The sequence below is a fragment of the Quercus robur genome, chromosome 2, assembly GCF_932294415.1.
Source record: "Quercus robur chromosome 2, dhQueRobu3.1, whole genome shotgun sequence".
Taxonomy (NCBI): domain Eukaryota; kingdom Viridiplantae; phylum Streptophyta; class Magnoliopsida; order Fagales; family Fagaceae; genus Quercus; species Quercus robur.
This window is the reverse complement of record NC_065535.1, coordinates 89920501-89941760: the sequence shown is the minus strand read 5'-3', so window position 1 is coordinate 89941760 and position 21260 is coordinate 89920501. Positions and strand designations below refer to the sequence as shown.

At 34.4% G+C, this 21260-nt stretch overlaps 1 protein-coding gene across 1 annotated transcript; it reads right to left on the bottom strand.

Moving 5' to 3' along the window:
- Positions 1-2420: 2420 nt before the first annotated feature.
- LOC126715730 (RING-H2 finger protein ATL56) lies at positions 2421-4877 on the bottom strand. Its single transcript, XM_050416495.1, has 2 exons — positions 4168-4877; positions 2421-2799 (listed from the first exon to the last, which is right to left on the bottom strand). Exon 1 carries the CDS (start codon positions 4774-4776, stop codon positions 4210-4212), a length of 567 nt encoding a protein of 188 aa, XP_050272452.1. The 5' UTR covers positions 4777-4877; the 3' UTR covers positions 2421-2799; positions 4168-4209.
- Positions 4878-21260: the final 16383 nt, after the last annotated feature.

Below are 21260 nucleotides of genomic sequence, written 5' to 3'. Positions count from 1 at the left end.
TCAGAATATAGATTGTTAGTAGTATCCATAACTGAGCTCCTATCCCTCGAAATTCTTGTAATTAAAAAAACAAAAAAGGAGGAACCAAATGGCAAATCAAATATTCATTAATATTAGGGACACTAGTGTTCCTTCAAATCTTCAATGGACAACTAGAGCAATGGCACCATACTTCCCTAGAAGAAGGCTTTGCAAAGTAGGCCAGCTAAATCTCAAGAACGGATTTTGTGCAGTTTTGTGATCATCCTTATAAATTGTTATACATAAAGTGCTGAACAAACCAAATATTTAAATTCACAGATGATGATGATGACAAAGATAGTGTGTGTGTGTGTGTGTGTGTGTTTTTTTTTTTTTCATTATGTTACACAGTACTTGTATTAAAAGAATGACCAAAGAAGTTGTTGGAGAATCTAAAGGATGAGGGCTACCGACTAAGGAGACTTAATGGTGCAATGAAGTAGTTCAAGCAATATTGTGAGAGAGAGAGAAGGCTATAGAAACCTACCAAAATATGGAGACAATGGCACTATGCAGTTATGAAAATTATAAAGTAGGTGAAGAGGGAAGCAAAAAAGGCAATGTGCTTATGAAATGTTTTTATTAAAGTATGTGTAGAGACAATGCGATTATGAAAATTATGTAGTGAAGAGGGAAACAAAAAAGGCAACCCAAGAGGAAAACGTGAGATTTTAATTATATCAAGGACATTAACAATGGAGATTAAAAGTGTTAAAAACAATAACACTAAGAGAAAGATGAACATGCTGGACTTACTCTCATGCCAATATTTCATAAACAATAACAGATGATGATGATGACAAAGATAGTTTTTTTTTTTTTTTTTTTCATTATGTTACGCAGTACTTGTATTAAAAGAATGACCAAAGAAGTAATTGGAGAATCTAAAGGATGAGGGCTACTGACTAAGGAGACTTAATGGTGCAATGAAGTAGTTCAAGCAACATTGTGAGAGAGAGAGAGAAGGCTATAGAAACCTACCAAAATATGGAGATAATGGCACAACGCAGTTATGAAAATTATAAAGTAGGTGAAGAGGGAAGCAAAAAAGAAAATGTGCTTATGAAATGTTTTTATTAAAGTATGTGTAGAGACAGTGCGATTATGAAAATTATGTAGTGAAGAGGGAAACAAAAAAGGCCACCCAAGAGGAAAACATGAGATTTTAATTATATCAAGGACATTAACAATGGAGATTAAAAGTAAAAACAATAACACTTAGAGAAAGATGAACATGCTGGACTTGCTCTCATGCCAATATTTCACAAACAATAACAGATGATGATGATGACAAAGATAGGTTTTTTTTTTTCCCAATCATGTTATGCAGTACTTGTATTAAAAGAATGACCAAAGAAGTAATTGGAGAATCTAAAGGATGAGGGCTACCGACTAAGGAGACTTAATGGTGCAATGAAGTAGTTCAAGCAACATTGTGAGAGAGAGAGAGAGAAGGCTATAGAAGCCTACCAAACTATGGAGACAATGGCACAATGCAGTTATGAAAATTATAAAGTAGGTGAAGAGGGAAGCAAAAAAGGCAATGTGCTTATGAAATGTTTTTATTAAAGTATGCATAGAGACAATGCAATTATGAAAATTATGTAGTGAAGAGGGAAACAAAAAAGGAAACCCAAGAGGAAACCATGAGATTTTAATTATATCAAGGACATTAACAATGGAGATTAAAAGTGTTAAAAACAATAACACTTAGAGAAAGATGAACATGCTGGACTTACTCCCATGCCAATATTTCACAAACAATAACTGATGAGTGGAGAAGTGGAGGCATCACAATTGAGTTTTCCATCACAATAACTTAGTGATAAAAAACATCATTAAATTCATATCTCTTTGCACTAGCTATAGTTACCAATAAGCTTAGCATTAGGAATATTATATGATCATTGAGTACCTATTAAGTTATAGGAAAGATTAAGCACCAACTAGACTTTATGGTACTGAATGTTGGACCATTAAGAAGCAACATGTCCATCTAATAAGTGTAGTTGAAATGAGAACATTAAGAAAGATAAGTGGATAAAACAAGAAACAAGAAATAAAAAATGAAGAAACTTGTTTAAAGATATGAGTGATTCCTATTAATGAAGATGAGAATATGGTGTAGAACAAATTGAAGAATTAGCATACTTGTGGTTGTGGTGAGTTAAGTTTTAAGAAGATTGGTGGGTTTTGGTTTAAGAACCCCTTGAGAAGAAGGGTTAGGATTCAATATAGAAAATATTTAATTTATAGTTGAAAAGAGAAGAACAAAGACAAAAATATAATTTTTTTAAAGAAATTTGTGAATAGTACCAGTGAAAAGTGCCCAAGAAAAGAAAAGAAGAAAGAAAGAAGGGAAAGGGGGAAGAAAGAACCCTAAGGCCAACATGCCTCAATTTTCAAAACACAATAATTTTATTAAACAACTCTAACTTGTTTGAGTACAATACACTTATATAGACCATACTCTTGACTCCTCCCAGTAGAACTAGGACTTCTATTTCGACTAGTAAACCAAACCCAAATTGAATTAAACCAAATCCCATACATAAAGACCCATAAACTACATGAGACTTAATTAATAGAAGAAAATCCATGGCCCATACAGAACAATTGTAGAATTACCAAAATACCTTCACTCTAGAATAACCAAATAAAATACAAAAACCTAATTAACTACCATGGACACTTATTCCTGGGCTTCGCCCTAACATTAGGCTTCCAAAGAAGATATTCTTTCTCTAACCATGCTATGGTTGGGCCATTAGAGTTGGTCTTGTAAGATGATTTGTCCATATGCAAAAGAGAGTGACAAAGGCATCAGCAAGAATAAGTGAGTTGATTAAAGTTGATGGAATGAAAATATTTAGTAAGACTTGAAATAACATTGATAGAAATAGTAAAAAAGACATGTTAAATAAGAAGGTCACAAAGAATATGATTTTAGATGGGAGGCAATGTGGAGAAGAATATGCATGGATGATCTTGATTAGTCTGTTGAGGATTCATAGTCAAGGTGAAAATTTTGAGACTAGGGCATTGTTGTTGCTGCTGTAAGTTACACATACACGTAGTAGGCCTTGAACCCATGATCTCACCTAGGTTCCATTTGGGATAAAATTCATGGCATAATAACCTCAAAATTGCAAGAATGTAAGCTATAAACCCACCCTCAAACCTGTCAAACCAACTTGTTCTGAGAAAATAATATGGGCAGCCAGACATTTGATCGATATTTATCATAGCTCTTTTAATGGAACAGATGATACATTTAAGAAATGTTACATCAATCACTTTCTTAGCAACCCTCAAGGAAAGACCTATGATGCTTCCCCTTGGGTCAACGAATACATATACTAACACCTCAAAACCATCATCCTTAAGCAAACAGAGGAATTGACATAAACAACCAACAAAGTACTAATAATCACTCACACAAAGCCAACCCCAACAAGTGAGTATTAAGGATTGGTTGAGTTGAGTTGCCTCCAAACTAAAAAAGGTTTGAAATCCCTTATTTAGACAATGAGAACATTAAATAAGAAATGAGTTCTAAATTAGTCAAAATTGTTTTTTTTTTTTTTTTTTGCAAGTCTGTAAAAATATGACCCTATTCCACATACTTGATAGAACATATCAAGAGGGAAGACACCGTCTTGGGGTTATGGAAGACATTATTCCATTAACTTGCCCTATTTCTTTTAATCCAGCTTTCAAGATCCAAATGAAGTTTTAAAAGCCCAAAAGTGGAACACCCAAGTTTACCCAACGCATTCCATAAAACTAAGGACTTCAGGTGCATATGTCATAAAGGAGTTCTATTTCCCATTCTTATATAAACTGATCCTATTAGCAGTGTCATACCTATTTGAATTTTGAAGAATAGAGCTTTTTAATGTCTGAATTATATGCTAAAGTTAAACAATGAAAATCTAGTAATAGGAACATAATTTTCTACTCTCAATTTACATTTTTCTCTGTAACCAAACAAAACCCAATACAAGCAAACATAAAATCGAAACAAACAAGCTGCATATTATGTATATATATAAATATAGAAACTATACATCAACGAAGAAAAACGAGAGAAAACAAAAATTAAAACTTTTTGGGTACAAAATTTCAAAAGATAGCAGAACTTACAATAATTACAAGGCTAACAAAACCCCTGAAAATCAGCATCCTCTACCAAACACCCCAGGAATTTTTTTCCTCTTCCTCCAAACTCACAACAGAAGAACCCGTCCTTGAGGCATTTGATCGAACAGGTGCACGGCAAATAGGACAAGCAGCGACCTTGGCAAGCCAAGAGTCAACACACCTCATGTGGAACACGTGACCACAAGCGGAGAGCTTTCTACACCACTGGGCGTCTTTGAAAGCGTCAAGGCAGACCACGCAATCATCGTCTCCTCCAAGAACGACGTCGCTGCTGTTGCTGTTGCTGTTGTTGCGGCGGTGGGGTTGTGTGCGTTTTAATCGGAAGCGGGGGAGGGCGTCGAGAACTGTAGGGGAAAGGCCAGAGGAAGGCGCGGCGGTGGATAGGGAGAGAGAAGAGCCGCGGCGGTGGCGGTGGCGGTGGTGGGAGAGAGAGAGGTGGAGGAGGAGTAAGGCGGCGGAGGCTAAGCCGAGGAAGAGAAAGAAGAGGGAGGTTAAGAGAGCCATTATGATGGCTTTAAGAAGTAGGGATAGGACTTTTGGGTTTGGTTTCGGTGGTAAGCCGTGGGTTTGGGTTTGCTGTAGAGGAGGCATGGTTGAGAGAGAGAAGAAAGAGAAAGAGAGATAGAGAGAGATGTGGACGATAAAGCAGTAAAAAGCAACAAAGAAAGGAAGGTAAACAACGTTATACCGTAGAGTTAGTTGTCTGGGTCAGCCTTACTTCGTTATTTAGGCCTTGATTAGGGGCAGGGAATGAAATAGAATGACAAGAAATAATAAAAATAATAATAATTTTAGAATATTTTTTTATTTTTTTGTTTGAAAGTTTTAATGGAGGGAATGATTTGAGAGTTTAAGTGAGAGAGAATGGAATGAGTAGAAGGAAATACTTATTTTTCTCTATTCCTTTAAAATCTCAAATTTTTATTTTCCCAAAATTGAGAGGAACAGGAGTGAATGAAATTAAATTTAATAAATTTTTTATTAAAACTCCCAAAATATTCCTATTTATTCAATTCTTTATTTTAAAATAGGGGTTTAATAGTAAGATTGTCATAAAATGATTTCATTTCATTTCCTTCATGTTACTCCTTAAGGCTCCGTTTGGGAGTTCATAAGGAAATGAAATAGAATGATTATAGGAGAATGAAATGGAATGTATTTAAGTAAGGGAAATGAATAGAAAATAATTGAATGGAATGTAATTAAGTAATCTTGATTGGATGTTTTAAAATAAAAGAATGAAAATAAATGGAATATAAGTAATCTTGTTTAGGAATAATATGGAGGGAATGAAATGAAATCATTTTATGACAATATTACTATTAGACTCTTATTTTAAAATAAATAGTGAATATATAAGGGTATTTTGGGAGTTTTTGTAAAAAAATCATTAAATCTAATTTTAAAATTATTCTTTTCATTCATTTTCATTCCATCCTTCCAAACGAGGCCTAACAAGACTACTTACATTTTATTCATTTTCATTCTTTTATTTTAAAACATCCAATCAAGGTTACTTAATTCCATTCAATTTCATTCTTTTCAATTCCTTTCCCTTTTTCAAATACATTCCATTCCATTCTATTTCTTTTCATTCCCTTATGATCATTCCATTCCATTGTGAACTCCCAAACGAAGTCTTAAAATTTTTGTTGACCAATTGTGCATGTGGGCAGAATCGGCAAATCTCTCTCTCTCTCTCGGAGAAGGTCTTTGTTTAACAAATTAATTTTTTTTTATGAATATTAATAATCTTATAAAAAAAATGAATAGGCCTATCAAAAAAAAAAAAAAAAAAAAATATATATATATATATATATATGAAAAAAGAATAGGGCACTAAAAATTTATAACTTCGGTTTTAAAAATCGGACTATACATAAAATCATAAAATAATTTGACAAAAAATTACTCAACTGATAAGTCTCGCATCTTGGTCTGACTCTCTAAAAGAAAAATAATGAGACAAGAGAATTCAAAAGAATGAAATCATTAAAATTGCTAATAAGCATAAATCAAAGCGAAGATGGGTTTGAACTTTGGATCCATATATAGTAAAATGCGCATGGATCAAATGTTGAGCAATGAACCCAAATTTGGCCCAAATCTCCCTCGAGCAACGCCACCAATCAAAATGTGTTGCCACCAGCAAGGTCAAAGCTAAAGCTCCATACATGTTGGCACCAAATAGCCATTTCCAAAAATCCCAAACCATCAAATCCCCATCAAATTTCTAAACCCATCATCGCTTTTAACCAAGCACCAAGCCTTTGCTACTACCACAATTGAGCTATACCGAGATGCACCCTTTTGAAAAACACTGACTCAAACTAAGCATTAATCTTTTCCACAAGCCCAATTTGTTTGTTACGTTTAATTCCTTAATCTCAACATAAACCCTATTGTTTTTACTTTTTATGGCCCACACAACCTAGCCATCGACAAGTTAAATGTGTTGGGGGAAAAATCCTAAATCTCCTCAATGTCTGTGTGAATTAAAATAAATGACTATCAAACAATAGCAATATATATGGGAAAAAAGTTTCAGCAAGCATCACAAAAACACAATCACACAAGAACACCAAATTTTACATGGAAAATCCTTCGGTGTAGAGAGAAAAACTACGAGGTAACTCCGAAAAATATCCATTATGAAATAGAGATTACAACTCTCAAGATTATGCCAAAATTGACTCCACAATAAATTGTATATACAACAAACAAATCTTAAGGAGTAAACACAATTTCACCACAAAGTCAGCAGCAAAATCTTCGTTTGAACACTCCAACTCTCCATGGTTGTAGCACTAAAAAACATATAATTACAACCATAAATTAAGCAATAATAACAAAAGCTAATACCTTTATAAACTAAACAAGCTAAACGGGTTTGCATGTTGAACACAAACATGACCGTTTATTAAACAGGTTAGCCGTGTCGATTTAAATATAACTCGAATCCGTTTGGCCTTAACTCATGACTTGTTTATAAATGGATTAGTCGTGTCGGGTTCACGAGTTATGTCAGATTTTGCCACCCCTAATTTAGAGGGCATGACCTCTCATAATACAAACCCAAATAGTCATAAAACAACAAGTTTAAGTCCACATGCAGATTATCAAAAAACACAATGTATTGGTCTAGCAAGGAAAGGTCCAAAGCTAGATCAAGACATGGTGTATTTTGATAATCTTCCTATAGACCTAAACTTGTTGTTTTATGACTATTTGGGTTTGTATTATGAGAGGATATGCCCTCGAAACTCTGTTGCTTTTGGTTATGTTGTTTAACGAATTCTGGTTTTACCATAAAAAGAAAAAAGAAAAATGAAAACGTCTGCCTTCATTAAATGAGACATGAAGGTTTGGGCTGGACCCATGGTGCTAGGATGCACCCAACAAAATGGAGAAGGTGGAGCTGTGAAATAAAGATGAGCTCAGAGAGAGAAGAGAAGTTAAGTGGAGAAGGTGGAGCTGTGGAATAGGGAGGAGTTTAGAGAGAGAAGGTAGGCGAGATGTAGAGAGAGAAGAGGTGTGGGATTTTGAAAAGTAAAGAATAAAATAACTTGGAGACAATTATTTCATTTATCTTGATCGTGTTTGTTTATGAAATTTAATAATTTTGGTAGTTATTAAAATTTATTTATTATAATTCCTTTTTTATAGGTAATTATTATGATAATTATTATTAATAAATATTTATCACAATAATTAATAGATATTTATTATGATATTTTTAATATATAATTATGATATTTTTTAATTGTGTTTGTATAAATGAAATTATCTATTTTATTAATTAAAAACAAAAATATGATGTGGAAAGTTTCTAATTGATAGTTTAAATATATAATAGAATTTAAACTCAATTAAAAATTTTGTATATTCGCCACATCAACTTTTGAGACCTTACTACTTTATACATCAACATTTTCACAATAAATCATAAGTGTCAAGCTATTATTAGCTGTTAGCTTATTACTAGTGGACAAAAATGTAATTTCAACAATGGATTAAAATTATAACTAAAAACAACTTACCACTTTTGTTGTGAAAATATTGTAAACTCCATAAATTTTATAAGATTTAAAGGTGATAAAGCTTAAGTCACTACTCTTGTGAAGTTACATTGGGTTTAGTTTAAGTTACACACACACACACATGGTTGGGTTCAAGTTACATATTGCTTAGAGTTACACCCCATAATAACATTTTTTATAAGTCAAGAATGTATTGACCCATTGTGATGAATTAATTGATTAATTAGCCAAGTTTATTAATTAATCAAATTAATATGCAAAGCGCGTGGTAGCACAAACAAATCACCAATTAACTAAAGTATGCAGCGGAAAATAAATTGATATAGTGATTTGTTTACTAATGGGGGAAAACCTACACGGCAAAAACCCCATCGAGTAATTTTAAGGTCACCACTTCCGAGAATCTACTATTATCAAAACAAGCAGTTACAAGTAAAGGAATCCCAGTACCTTATACCAACCTACAGTTGAACCCTTACCCCAATACCCAATTGGACTTATTTTGTAGTGACAATCTCTCCTTTTAATGCACGGATCTCAGTACGTGACTAACCAATTACATGGATCCCAGTATGCGACTTGATCACCAACTTGAAAAGGATGTTGGCTACAAAGTTCTTCAGTTCATTATAGGATGAAGATCATGAAGTTGCTTGGTCACAAAACCCTATGGTGTACAAACACAACAACTTCTTCAAGAACTAGGGCAAACTAGGTTTTCGGTCACACTCTTCTTCACACTTGTGAAATTTGCTCTTGTGCAACTTGTGTCACCTTTTACGGCCCTTAAAATAATTCTTATATATGTTTAGGCTTGTAAGAAAAGAAAGCTCAAACATACATTCACGGATTGGATGAAAATCAAAATTGAAAATTAGAACTTCATAAATCTCGATAGATACCATATTTGTCGAGCAACTGTCGAGTTTCGGGTTGAAACAGCTCTCTTTAAACCTTGATAGATGTTAGCTGTTGAGTTTTAAAATCCTGTACTTTCTGACTTGATTCTTGGATAGACTTTCATGGCTTTAACACTTGAACTTGAAACCTTATTTCTTGAAGCATTAAACACATCCTAGATTTACCCAATTACAAGTAAAGTGCGTTTTGTCAAAGGATTAGCCAATTACATAAAATAGTGACATATATTCCTAACATTGAAACACATATGTCCTAACAATTTTAAACCATCAATTAGCTAATTTTTCCATATCATATTTACTTTAATTAATAGAATAGATAGTTCCATATACTTCCATATACAAAAAAAAATTTAAATAAATATTTATTAATAATTATCATAATTATATAATAATAAATATCATAATAAATACCTCTTAGTACTTCATTTCAGTACCTTTAGTTAGGCCACATGGCCCTTTCTTTGCTTGGACTTGCTCCCTTCTCCACGAGATTCTTGGGCCTACAAAATGGGCATTAAAGATATGCTTTGCCCTGGGTTTTTTACTCCTCATGGGCTTTAAATAACTTCTCATAATTTTTACAATGAATTACTTTGTAAATAATATTTTCCTTGGGGCTTTTTTAAATAATGGCCTCCAATATTTTTCTTGAGAATAATATTTATCATGAGTTTTAAATAAATATGGTAACAACCACTATAATGGAATAATGTAATGTTTTCATGAGTTTCTCTATAGATAATTATAATGGACATGTAGGATGAATAATTACCATGAGTTTTGGTAATAAATATTATGAATGTTGTGATGTAAGATGGATAATGAACATGAGTTTATAATATGAAATAAATAAATGTCATGGGTCTAATAATCATATCTTTCCATGGGCTTTTATAAGATGATTGCCATGGGTTTTGAGAGTAGATAATTCATAAATTCCATGAGCTTGTAATATTATGGTAATAGGTTTAAGGATCTAAAGTATTGTTCATTATTGGACTTTTAAGTGAAATAATTATGATATAGTATTTTGCCAAGTATTGATAACCTTAGACTTTCAATAAATAGTGCCAAATAGTTAGCTTGGGCTTTTAATAGTGCCGATGAGAATTGGACTTTGATGTTGCCAATGAGAATTGAGATTTGGATAAATAAATCGCCATGGGTTCAAACCATGAGCTTGGATTATGGATTTGAATTCCATTGATAAAATTGTTTTACCATGGATTTGAATCATGGGCTCTTCAAATATTGCCAAGCATAAGTATTCTTGAGTTTTAAATAAAATAAGATGTGTGTATTGAGTCCATAAGGCTGGTTTTAGGTTTAGCTAAATAATGATAATAAAATTGGATAAAATAGGAGTTTTTTGGGCTTTTTGTGATAGTTTATATCATGACCCAGTTTAGATAATGAGATATGAAATATTTGTGATTAACATAATAATAGAGCCAAAAAAAATATTGGGAAAACCCAATAACTTATATTGATATAAATAGGTGGTACTCAAATAAAGTTAGGTGTAAAAAAAGTACCTTAACACCAATTACATAAAGTAATGACATATGTTCCTAACAAGTGAATCACATATGTCCTAACAATCTCCCTCTTTGGCAATCCGTGACAAAACCACAACAAACAAATGAACATATGAGAGAAGTCATAAATCACTCAACTCATATTCACTTGTTGAATACAATAAAATCTATTCTAACACAAACTCTTGAAAAACTTTGCAAGAAGAGAGTTTATGACAAGAAGACTTTAACAACTTGTATTTCTGAAACACCTTAAACAAAACTCATCAAGACATCTTTGTGTGAAACAGAAATAATAGATTGCATACAAATAAGAAACATGTGTATAAATAAAGCAAAGAATCAACACATGAAGAGATAGGTGAAAGAACTATAATAACAACCTCAAATCTATATATATAAACAAGTACAAGGTTTACTATCACAATATGATCACAAGATCTAAGGTACATGAACAATGTATCTAAAATAGAAAGAAAAGAAAAAGATACATAAAATGGTCACTATATCCCTCAGTAAACACTCCCCCTGTCAAAAATCTCCTAGGCTAACCCTCCCCCTAACTATGACTACTCTCATATCCAATACTACTACCCCTTTTTGTCACGAGTGATAAAGGGTAAAAGTGTCAAGTAGACATCTCTTCATCGCTGGGTGAGCTAGCATCTCCATCATCCTCATCATCGAAAGCAGTAGCATCATTATCATCAGCATCGTCGGAGTCATCACTCTCATTCGTAGAGGCCACAGGAGTGGAAGGCATGGTGTAACCGCCCATCTCAGCCTAGCATCGAGCAATGCATCCAACACGAGTGTTCGCCTGACACAACTCATCATTGAGAGTGTCGAGGCGAGCATCCATGTGCTAAAGTTGCGTCATAATGTCCTCAAGTGTCACTCTGTTCGTAGAAGAGGAGGGAGTGGATGTGGATGGAGTAGTAGGAGTCGGAGTGACTGTCGATCCGGACCGTCTCGAAACTACGCCTCATTGCGTTTAACAGTACCAACATCTATAACACCCATGACAGGAAAGGGATCGGAAGAGGGAAAATGAACATCAAAATGGCGTAAAAGCCTCATGATAGCTGAAGGGAAGATGAGCTTATCACGGGTCGCCGTATCTCTATAGACATCTATGATAGAAAGAATGAAGTGAGAAGAAAAATCTATGGTAAGACCCTCAATAAGAGAAAGCAAAAACTGAGTACAAGGCTCTATGATAGAGTTATAGTGAGAGAGAGGGTGTAAAACAAAAGTCATGACCATGTTCAAAAACTGAGGGCCTTTTGCAAAGCCCGAACAGTAAGTGAACTGGCGCTCACCCCAATTGGATGGATGCTCACAAAAAGCAAAAATGAGCTCGTCTTTAGACACTATCCTCAGATGCTTACAACCAAGGCAGTCAGAAAACTCAACCCTGGGGACACGGAGCACATCCGCAACAACTTGCGATATGACAACTATGTGCGTACCTCGAACGCTAGTAATGAAATGAGGTACTGAGTAGTCGAATCCATGCATGTTGGAGTAAAACTCCTGGATCAGCACAGATGGACAAGTGACCGGGGCATCACACAGGGGCCCCTATCCCTTACTGTAGATGACAGTGGGTAGGTCAGTGTCCGAGAAGTTCGACAAGATGACGTGGCGTTCAAAATGAATGCCTTGTCAAGAGAAGTTCTCAAAGAAGTTCGATTTGGCCTTCTCATCATGGAACCAGACAGAGAAAGGAGTAGTGTCAGCAGAAGAGGATGTCTCGAAACGAAGAGGGTTCCGGGATGGAACAGATTTACATTTGGGTGCCATAGAAGCAAACTAATGTAAACGGAGAGAGGGAGAGAGAAAAAGAAGACAATCAGAAAAGTCCCAAAGCAATTCAAATATACACAAATATATTGAATATAAAGGACGTATGCATGAAAATGCATGAGCATATGACATGCAACAGTAATATCATCATGGGCTCAGCCCAATCCAAACCTACCAGCACACAAGTAGTTTAACATATATAACACACATCTAAATGCATGAAAATATAGTTATAATGCACATGAGATGCAATGCATGAAGATTTTAAAGCATTTTCACAAAAACCAACCCAAAAATTTCACACTAACTTCATCAATTTTGAAAAACCCCAAAAATTTTCAAAAACCCAAAAACTTAGGTTAAAAATCATGAAATGCATGAATATGAGAGATTTAAAGACTTACCAAGAGAAGAAGAACGTGATTAAGGCTGAAAATCTCTTTGAGATGAAGTTTGGAGTGTGAGAGAGAAGTTTGGAAGGTGAAAAGGCACGATAAGATCGAGAGAGATCAAGAAAATGAAGATCGGATTGCGTTTGAAACCTTATATAGGTGTTCAATAATTCTCGATAGATGGAGGTGTCAAGGGAGGTGTCGAGCTTTAAAATTTTCGATAGATGCAGCTATCGAGAGGTGTCCAGAGGTGCCCACAGCAAAATAAGCTTGATGGATCGAAGAGGTATCGAGGAGATGGGAGATTTCTCGATTGATCCACCTAGCTATCGAGAGGTGTCGAGATTGCGATAAAAAATCAACTGAAGAGCTTGACAGATAAGCCAGGTGCCGAGAGGTGTTAAGGATCTGTCGAGGTTGCTCTAGAACAGTTTTTCAAGAAGGGAAAAACATAGATATGAATGTAATCAAACATGCAACTCAACCAAGGATCTAAACAACATTTTAAACTCTCAAAATCATCTTTCAACAAAAATGTTAAGCACATAGATCCCAAAAACACACATACACACTAAACAAGTCTAACCAATTTTATATTTCAAAAACAAGTTAAGACAGTTTAGTGAGCATACATTAACATATGTAAACCTTTTGATGGCTAAATCACATTGTACCTGCATATGTATCAAAAGTAGCAAAGAATATTATGTGTTAGGTGTGAAAAACATCGCAAGATTGCATAAGCGTCTACATGTTATGATAATTTGAGATATGAGAAAATCACTTTAACTCATACATAATCATAACTGTTTGATGGAGACTATCACCTTCGAGGTACATCCTATATGTTAGGAACAGAGGAGTTGAATAGTTGAATTCGAGGACAACTATGCCTCCAAGAACAGAGAAGAGATATGAACAGAGAATTAGAGAGAGAGAGAAAGGACAAAGAATTGAGAGAATTGGAATTTAGAATGATTTTCTGATACCAGCTTCCTCCTTTCCAGGCCTCTAATACTCTCTCAATGCCTCACTCTCTAACTGCCTAACGGCCAAGCCAGCTGTTAACCAGCTGCCAATACTCTAACAACTGACCGTTATTAACTAACTCTTATTTGGTACCATCACTAATGTGAATACAGTATATAGCATCAACTAATCAATTACACTTATTATTCTAATACCAGAGTACATACTGGCAGCACTATTGGATGTCGACCTCATCAGCTACTCCTGCATGCCTCATCAGCAACTTGTACACGCCCCTCACCAGCACCCCACATGCAGCATCACACGCCCCCTCATGCAACAGCATACACATAGCTAAACATCACCACACACCTCACCTACTCAGTAACATATTCACACTCAGTAGCATACTCACACATTCTAACACTATAACTCCCACATCTCCTAAAATACACGCTTGCAATCATATATAAAGCATTTTGATCTTTTTGCCTTTTGTTTTTCTTTGCATATTTTTCTTTTTAAGCAAATCATGCATAGACATATAAGAGATAGAAAAGAAATACCCAATAATGTTAAGCATTTGACATTTCAATTTCGCTATGCCAAAACACACAAATGTCATTTCATGATTGGCGAGCAATAGTGGTGAGATGGTTATTTATGCCTTCTCTTAGGATTTTCTAGTTCTTCCCGTCAAAAAAAGTGATATGAGTGTTAAGTACAAGAGATTACTTAATCTTACTCATCACAAACACGAGCCACAAAGCTCATTTGCTTAGTTGTGCATAGAAATGCTCATCTAAGTTACAAAAGATACAAAGTTTAGAAATTTTTGTTTCAATGGCTATCCAAGGTACACAAGTACCAATGTACACAAAACACACACTGTTTTTGTATTTTTTTTATTTTTCAAATTTTATTTTTATTTTTATATGAAAAACAAAATAAACAAAACTGAAAACAAACAAAAACATGTTAAACAAAGCAAAGCATAAAAACTAGATGCAAATAAATGAGGAGGAAGGAGGAGAGAAAGAGATCAAGCCATGGAGATGACACCGATGTTTTGACGAAGGAATTCAAAACATTTGCTGTCAAGAGGTTTGGTAAACAAATTAGTCTTCTAATCATTAGTGTGAATAAACTCAAGAGTAAGAGTACTGTCTTCGACAAGCTTCCTAATGAAGTGATGTCAAATCTCTATGTGTTTAGTTCGAGAATGTTGAACCAGATTCTTAGAGATGTTGATGGCACTAGTGTTGTCATAGTAGATGGTAAAATGTTCTTGACAAATACCATAATCATGGAGGAGTTTTTGCATCCATAGGAGTTGGGTGTAATAGCTATCGGCAGTGATGTACTCAACTTCTGCAATGGATAATGAGATGGAGTTCTACTTTTTGCTCATCCAGGAGATAAGATTATACCCACATAAAAACAACCCCCCGATGTACTCTTTCTATTATTAGCATTCCTAGCCCAATCAGCATCAGAATATTCAGCTAAGACATCATTTGTGTCCTTGCTATATCATACACCAAATTCGGCAGTGGTTTTGACATACTTTATGATTCTTTTCAAAGCAATCATATGAGACTTTTTGGGATTAGCCTGATATCTAGCACACATTCCTATACTGTAACTAATGTCATGACTACTAGCAATAAGGTAAAGAAGACTACCAATCATGCTTCTATAAAAGAGAAGAATCAACACTTTTACCTAACAAGTCAACAGCGAGTTTCACATTTGGGCTCATAGGGGTTCTAACATAACTAGCAGATTCCAAGCCAAACTTTTTCACAAGATTCATAGCATATTTAGATTGAGATAGGAATGTACCTGACTCTTGTTGACGAATCTGCAATCCAAGGAAGTGAGTCAACTCTCCAATCATGCTCATCTCGAACTCTGCTGCATGAGTTTTGAGAAGCTATGTGCAAGTTCATCCTTCGTTGAACCAAAAATGATATCATCAACATAGACTTGAGCAACGATCAACTCGCCATCTTCCCTTTTAATGAAGAAAGTTTGATCAGTCTTTCCTCTTGTGAACCCATATGACACCAAGTATTGTGTGAGCCGATCATACCAAGCCCTAGGGGCTTGCTTCAACCCATAAAGTGCCTTCTTGAAGTACAACACATGATCCGAAAAGTGTGGATTAATGAATCCTTTTGGTTGAGCCACATAGACATCTTCTTCAAGTAGCACATTCAAGAAAGCAGTCTTTACATCCATGTGGTAAAACTTGAACTTTAAGTGACATGCTAGGGCTAGGAGAATTCTGATGGACTCCATATGGGTAACTAGGGCAAATGTTTCATCATAGTCTACTCTTTCCATTTGTAAGTATCCTTAAGCTATAAGCTGAGCCTTGTTGCGGATCACATTACCTTCCTCATTAGTCTTATTGCGGAATATCCACTTTGTGCTGATGATGTGCTCACCTTCCGGTCTAGGTACTAGAATTCGGACATCATTCCTCTGAAACTGAAGCAGTTCATCATGAATTGCCTCAACCTAGCTTTCATCTTGAAGGGCTTCCTCTACTTTAGTGGGTTTAACCTATGACAAATAACAAGAATAAGACACAAAGTTAGCAACACATTTATCAACTATTCGCTTTCTTAATGTGAGTTCATTCATGTTTCCTACAATAACTTCAGGAGGATGATTTAATTTAATCCTGGAAGAAGGTCATTTCTCTTCATGGGATTCAGAATCTGGTGATGTGGGTGTATTTGTAGAATCTTCCACAACACTAGGAGTACCAGGAGTACTTGGAGATGCGGGCTCTTGTTCAACAATTTCTGGAACTTCCTTTAGCTCAGAAGGAAGAATTTCTTTAGGGAGTTCCTTACTAACCTTCATGGTTCTTTTGTTGTATACCCGATAAGCCTTGCTTGTGGAGGAGTATCCTAGAAATATTCATTCATCGCTTCGGAAATCAAATTTTCCCACATTCTCTCTATCCTTGAGAATGAAACAAGTACTTCCAAAGATTTTGAAATACTTCACATTTGGCTTTCTTCCTTTCCATAACTCATATGGATTCTTTTTAGTACCGGGTCTAAAGTACACCCTATTAACCGTATGACATGCAGTGTTAATGGCTTCTTCCCACAAGTTTCTAGCCACATCCTTATTATGTAACATGGCTCTAGCTATCTCCTAAATAACCCTGTTCTTTCTTTCTACTACACCATTTTGCTAAGGAGTAATAGGAGCAGAGAATTCTTGAGATATACCTGATCTTGTGCAAAAAGACTCCATATATGAGTTCTTGAATTCTTTACCATGATCACTTCGAATTTGATCAATCTTCAAGTTCTTTTCATTCTATAATCTTGTGCACAAGGCTTTAATGTACTTAGGAGCATCTGACTTGGATCGTAGGAGGATAACCCAAGTGTACCTAGTGAAGTCGTTTACCACAACCATGATGTATCTCTTACCACCAAGAGACTCGATTCTAGTTGGACCCATAAGATCCAGATGTAGAAGCTTGATCCAATGGTCTAGATGTAGCAGATGTTTGAGTGCCCGGATGCTTAGCTTTTGTATGTTTTCTAAGCTGACATGGTCCACACACAACATTACTCACTCTACTAAGTTTTGGTATCTCCAATACTGATTCATGCTTAGATACAATAGAGAGATGTTTGTAACTAGCATGTCCCATTCGTTGGTGTCATAGATCTTCATTTGGTAAACGAATGCTATTGCACACAATATCAGCATCAGGAACCAATCCATAACAATTGTTTAGAATGCGAACACCACTTATGAGTTTCTTTCCTAACTCATCCATGACAAGACACTTTCCCTTTGAGAATAGCACCATGAAGTCTTAATCACATATCTGACTTATGCTCAATAGGTTCACTCTCAGACCTTCTACATATAAAACATTTGCAATATCCGGCAGTCCAGGTAGAGAGATGATTCCCTTTTCTTTAATCCGTGATTTGCTCCCATCACCAAAAGTGACATTGCCACCTTTCTTAGACTCGAAAACCTTGAAGAGAAATCGGTCTCCAGTCATGTGTCTTGAGCAACCGCTGTCAAGGTACCACAAACACGTGTCCATAACCTTAAATGTGGACTTCATCATAAAACACACTTCATGCTTAGATGACAGATCAGTGGGAATGGTGTTTTCTCTCATCTGCTTTTTACGAGCTAAACCTTTAATTTTCACTCTTCTCAAACGAACACCTTTGCACATTTTCTTTCTGAGACAGTCTAGTTTCTTCTTGGTCAATCTGAGATCTTTTCCAATAGTCATCATAATAAAATTCAAATAACTTTTAGACTTATATTCTCTGATACACTCAAACAAGCAGAGATTAAAAAAACAAGATGTATTTGAAAACAAAGATCTCTTCAAGCCGGTTGCAGCCATGACAACATGGATCAATGGATCAACACAGCAAAGATTGATCCTAATTAGAGTGTGCCTGCTCTAATACCACTTGATAGACCAAAAACAAATTGACCCTTTATGATGAATTAATTGATTAATTATCCAAGTTTATTAATTAATCAAATTAACATGCAAATGCGTGGTAGCACAAACAAATCACCAATTAAACTAAGTATGCAGTAGAAAATAAATTGACATGATGATTTGTTTATGAATGGGGAAAACCAACACGACAAAAACCCTACTGGGTGATTTTAAGGTCACCACTTCCGAGAATCCACTATTATCACAACAAGCGGTTACAAGTAAAGGAATCCTAGTACATTATACCAACCTATAGTTGAATCCTTACCCCAATACGCAATTGGACTTGTTCTGTAGTAACAATCTCTCCTTGTAATGCATGGCTCCTAGTATGTGACTAACCAATTACGCGGATCCCAGTACGCGACTTCAATCACCAACTAGAGAAGGTTGTTGGCTGTAAAGTTCTTCAGTTCATCTAAACAATGAAGATCAAGAAGATGCTTAGTAATAAAACCCAACGGTGCACAAACACAACAACTTCTTCACAAGAATGATGAACTAAGGCAAATTCTGTCTCCGGTCATAATTTGCTTGAACAAGCTTTGCTCAACACTTGTGCAACTTATGTCCACTTTGATGGTCCTTAAAATAATCCTTTTATATGTCTAGAGTTGTGAGAAAAAAAAGCCCAAACATACAATCATAGATTGGAGTCAAAACAGTCCTAAAAAACTGTTTTTCATAAACCTCGACAAACGCCTATCTGTCGAGTTGCTGTCGAGCTACAGGCTTCAACAGCTCTTCAATTCAACAGCTCTTCAAGGCTCAATAGATAGCTAGCCGTCGAGCTTTAATGAACAACACTCTCTGCACTTGAATCTTGGACAGACTTGCATGATTTTAACACTTGATCTTGAAACAAGGTTTCTTGAAGTATTAAACACATCCTAGATCTACCCAAATACAAGTAAAGTGCGTTTTGTCAAATGATTCGCCAATTACATAAAGTAGTGACATATGTTCCTCATAAGTGAATCCCATATGTCCTAACACATTATTTTAAACTACAAAAACTTAAATTTAAACATTTGATTAATGATATGGCTATTAATCTTTGACCATCTTTAAATTTTGTAAGCATGAAAAATATACAAATATAATGTAATCTAGCAGTGGATTTATCAAATTTCACATTAAATTAAAAAATATTGAGTGGTGTAACATTACTTCAAGTTACACCAGGTGTAACTTGAACCCAACCCATATATATATGATTTAGGATTTAATTGGTTTTAGACTCTTTCGTTTTTGCACCCAATAATTCACTTGTCACAAAAATTAAAAACTTAGATGGACATGTGGCAGAAAATTGGACTTCAATTGAATCTAATTTAGAATCTAATTGGATTTGGATCCTTTGATTTTTATACTCAATAATTTACTTGGCACTGAATTAAAAATTAAAATTAAAGACACGTGACACAAAATTGAGAATCCAATTAAAATCTAATTGAATTTTCTTTAAGCTTTGGGTGTGTATATATATATATATATATATATACCATTCTCATTAATAGAATTAGATAGTAATAACAAAAAGGATATAGAGGTATTGAAGAAGAGGATTCATTTTTGATTTGTATGGACCTTGTAGCTTTTTTCGAAGAAGACTTTGGTCCAAAGAAATACAATGTTATCATTGAATTTTTAAATATTCCAAGTAAATAATGGTATACTCTTTTTCAAAATTGTACTCATTAAGGGAATTAAAATGTGATAACTAAAAGGATTTAAAGGTTATATAAGATGAATCATTTGAATCACACGTTAGTATGTATGGATGCTTAGGTGTAAGAAAAATGATCTTATTAGGTAAATCAATAGGTAATATTTAAAGGAATTAAAGGAATGATAGAGGAGTCTTGTAAAAAAGAGAGAGAAAGGAATGGTATATGATGAGTCATTTCACACTCTTGCATGCATCTTTAATTTTTAAAAAGATAATACATGTCATTATTATATGCATTGACAAAGGGACATGTGTCATTCTTGCATGCATCTTCTTTTTGTGAGGATCAAACTTTTAATGTATATGATATAATAAAATCATATATAATATTATGCCCCAAAAATTTGAAAAAAACTCCATCAATGCTCTCGATTGGATTATGGTGTTAATCCTACCTATTGTACAAAGAATGCTTGGATTTGGGATCTTTTTGTGATGAAGAGTTGTCCCTCACAAAAATGTCATTACCTTTTAATTTTGTATTACCGTTTGTTTTGATGAAAAACTTTATGTGAAGATAGTATTTCACGTTTTTGTATATTTGGTAATATTAGAAAAAAAATGGATAAAATGAAAATATTATCTTGACTTTCCTTATTTAACTATAGAGTTGTCTTCTAAGAAATTTTAGTGGAAAGCTTTAGTGGAAAACAACTTTATCACACACTAAACTAAATAAGGGAAATTAAAAAATAGTTTTACAACTTATTTTAAGGTTGCTACCAAATATAAGAAAATGAAATAGTTTTTCAGAAAATATTTGTTGAAAAATGATTTATTTTCTAGAAAATGTTAATGTTCAAACAAACAAAGTTATATGAAAATGATGTGGAAAATTTAGAATTTGAATCGTTATGCATAATTGTGATGACCCATTTTATTGCATTTCAAATTAATTTTTTATTTTTATTTTGGTGAGAGATAAGATTTTATGCTAGCGCTTACATAGCATTAGAATCTATGAAATCTATGATTTTTTTTTTTCTTTTTTGGTAGGAAATTGAAATCCAAGTAGCCAAAACAAAATTCATACCAATATAAGAGATTGGGCTGTTCGAGTTTAGAGCTACTTATAGGTGAAAGAGAACACCATGATGCATACATATTAGAGACTCTCCTTTGTGCTTTTAGACATACGAAGAAAGAAAGAGGAGAC

Bases quoted from the DNA above. Each gene is read 5' to 3' on its own strand.
- LOC126715730 (XM_050416495.1), bottom strand. From the start codon at position 4,776: ATGCCTCCTCTACAGCAAACCCAAACCCACGGCTTACCACCGAAACCA.